This window comes from Sitophilus oryzae, unplaced genomic scaffold, assembly GCF_002938485.1.
Source record: "Sitophilus oryzae breed Bouriz unplaced genomic scaffold, Soryzae_2.0 scaffold_1084_pilon_pilon, whole genome shotgun sequence".
In the NCBI taxonomy this organism is placed as follows: Eukaryota; Metazoa; Arthropoda; class Insecta; order Coleoptera; family Curculionidae; genus Sitophilus; species Sitophilus oryzae.
The window spans coordinates 1,014,371-1,017,930 of NW_022145709.1; the positions used below are offsets into that span (position 1 = coordinate 1,014,371).

The 3,560-nt window shown below is 29.2% G+C and overlaps 1 protein-coding gene across 1 annotated transcript; it reads right to left on the bottom strand.

Annotated features, from left to right (window-relative positions):
* LOC115880781 (glutathione S-transferase 1-like) lies at window positions 1–1,977 on the bottom strand (the record flags this gene model as incomplete). The annotated part of the gene is given in 1 exon segment (XM_030898067.1): window positions 1–1,977. A coding segment is annotated over 1 exon segment (315 nt), but the record flags the coding sequence as incomplete, so codon positions are not given.
* Between the last annotated feature and the right edge of the window lie 1,583 nt (window positions 1,978–3,560).

Sequence of the window (3,560 nt, forward strand, 5' to 3'; positions counted from 1 at the left end):
CTTTTTCAGAAAATGTATTTTTTGAAAGTATATATTTATTTATTAAAATTAACACATAGATGTGATATTTTTGCTATCTGTTATGAACTTGTAACAAAGTTCCTTTTAATAATATTCTTATTTTTTACATGTTTTATCTTGGCAATTTTTAAAATTACCATGTGTCATAAAACAAAAAAATACAGAAGATGCATCCACGCTGAACTCCGCGAGAGCAAATTCTGCTAATCACTAAATCAACATCACTATTCATAATATAAAAAGTATAGTAAGTGGCAAATAACCTCTACACTATGTCGTATGACAATTCTTTATAAATGTAAAAAGAAAATTTGTTCTCTTTTTTGGAAAAGTTTAATTTTTGATTTAGATTTGATTAGTACTATAAAAATGTCAAACCAAACCAAAAAATTATAACACTTAGATATATTTAAAACTAAAAACATACAGAAACAATATCAACACAAAGTAAAGCTATAAAAAGTTTAATGTGTTATATAACAGATAAGACTGGCACTAAAAAGTTTAGAATAAATTTTACATAAGAAAAATAATCGCTACCGACATCTACATACAACAATCTTTAACAATAATTAATCTATGAAATTATAACAATCCCATTCAGCAGGACAGTTGCAGACAACAATATTCTTTTTTTTTCACACGTCACAAAAGTATTAATTTTTGCGACGTGATTAACAATAAAAAAAGTCATTTTAACGCCTAAGCATAAAAGTAAATCACTTTTACGCCTATGACTTTTAAATCGTCTATATTATTTGGAACATTTGAAATTGTTTAAAAAATTATTTGTGGCGTTTGAAAAAAAATAGTATGTTCTATTCAGAGTAAAAATGACTTTTTGTGCTTCGGCTGTATGTCAACCAAATCAAATGTATGTCAACCAAGCTAAATCAAACTTACAAGTGTCATTTTTTCCTCAAGCGTCATTTTTACATGATTTTTACTCCTAATAAAACAATATACTATTTTTGCCTCGGAACAAAAAGTATCATTTTTACTCTTAATAAAACAATATAGTTTAAATTCTTTTTTTTTATTATTATTTTTCTTAATTTTTTGATATACATATCACAATAATTATAATTTATTTCAATTTTTGATAAGAAACAATTAATTGTCTGACTGAATTAAAATGTCATTCCATATAGGTAAATATAGAAATCGGTCATTATAAAATTGACTTAAATTTTATACACTACTACTTTATTATTATATATAATTCATTTATTTAACGAATTATATTCCTTATGTAAAATTCATTAACAAATGTATTGATGATTTTTGCATAAAAACAAACATTTCGATATTTCAATGATTTTTCTCAAATCAAAATTGAACCAAAATAAACTTGCCAGATATAATAAAATGGAAAAAAGTCCCTGAAAGTGTTACGTGATATTTATGACATGACAACACTGAAGTACACGGTTTAGTAGTAGTTGAAATTGATAACATTTTATGTTTTTTTTTTAAATTTTTAATAATTCAACTCCAATCCCTATATAACTGAACACTGACAATAATCGAGCTTTAAAAATTACATCTAGGAGGTATATTATAAACCTTTTAGTTCGTCCTACTTATACTTAGCCTAAGATTATAAACATTCATAAAAGTTTTCTCTGTTGCTTTCAAGGTTCAACAGGGACAACAACAACGGTTACTCAACAAATCTCTCAGAAGATTCAAACCGTTCTGGTTTTCCACGTAACAAGGCAGGGTTTCGGCTTTTTCTATCCACTTGGCCAAGTTGGGATAATCCTCTTTGTCGATCGGTACGATCACGTTCAGTGATGTTATGGATGGGATCAGACTCAGATCCGCGATGGTGACCCTTTTTCCAGCTATCCAAGGGTAGGAACGTAGGAATTTTTCCATCAGGGCGTAGGTTTTGAGAATGGATTCCTTGTGGTCTTCGACGTTGATGTAAGCGTTATCGTAAAGTATGGGATTCTAAAAAAAAAGGAGAGAATTTGTAATAAGTTTAAAAAATCTAGAATTGCTTAACCTCGATGATTGATTAGGTACTTTAAATAAAGACTACATTGTGTTGTTTTCTGATTTTTTCCTAAGACGGTATTACTTGCCAAATTTCGTAGTTCTAAGTCAACGGAAAATACCCTACCGGATGCGTCTCAAAAGTGGCTCACCTCTATAACTTTTTTATTTCTTCAGATAAAAAACCGAGATTTGGTATGTTAGTATAGGTATGACATAAATTGGATTGATTGACGTATTCAATAATTGTTTTCGGTCACTTCCTGTTTCACAGGAAATTACTACAACTTTTGATTTTCAAATGGCAACCTCGGTATTTTGTTACTTTATTCAATAGAAAATGACACTCTGAATAGAATGACATATCATATGTCAACTTTTGACATTTTCGAATGTGGTTTATTTGAAATTGCAACATGCAATTGCAACATGATTCATAGCGACAATTTTTTGACTCGAAATACCAATACCATTGTCTGGTACCAAATTATTCGTAAAAAAATGCTTTTTCCAAATATGATAATGGGCCACCCCCGTTCCATTTGAAAAAATGGAACTATGATTAAAAATTCAATTTGGGTATATTTTAGCCGGCCAGGACAAGACACTAAAAACATCAGACGATCAAAGTTTTTTTTCCAAGGCTCCTTGATTAAAAATTACTGTTTTTAACACAGCCATGGCACTCTAAATATGAATTTAAAATACTATTTTGTTTTAAGCAAAAATGTCAAAAGTTGACATATGATATGTCATTCTATTCATTGTGAGTGTCATTTTCTATCGAATATGGTAAAAAAAGTTGTAGTCATAGACTTAAAATAAAATATAGACTGAGCATCTCATTCATAAATAGCTGGAACATGCGGTCAGATACTGTCTTGTTATTGTTGTGTTATTGTTTTAGGTTATAACGAGTGCGACACGAGCGATAGATAGGTTGTCTCTGTCAACGGTCGTTCCCTGACGACTCTGCCGAGAAACACAACACTGTCTTTCGTTTCTCAAGTACACCTGAACTCTCCGTATCATAGCCGGGTAATTTTTTTATTTTAATGAAGCTATAAGTAAATTAAAAATATATCGTATTTAAACGTTTTTATATTTTATTAAGATTTAGGACAGGTTTTTTACATAAAAGTTTAGAAAAAACGTCTTAGAGTCCGAAAAGGATAAACATAATAAAATACACGTTATAGAAGAAATTTTATAATCGAAATTACGTAATTTTTGAAATTAATAATAAATTATTAATTTTAGTCAAACATTTACAACCCCTAATATTAATCAAAACCGGATCTATTCCACAGATATAATAGAATCGGCGACAGGGAGAGAAAAAAAAATGATTGTTGTAATTTTTTTTCTAGTTAAGTGATGTCTTATTATGTAAATTAGAGAAAACATAAATCTGTTCCATTAAAGCAAGGAAGGTGATAGGAAGTGGATAAAATAAAAACTACATTTATTTAACTCGGTACTGTCTTTATTATACCGGGTGCGGCTCAAAAGTGGCTCATCCCCATAATTTTTTTATA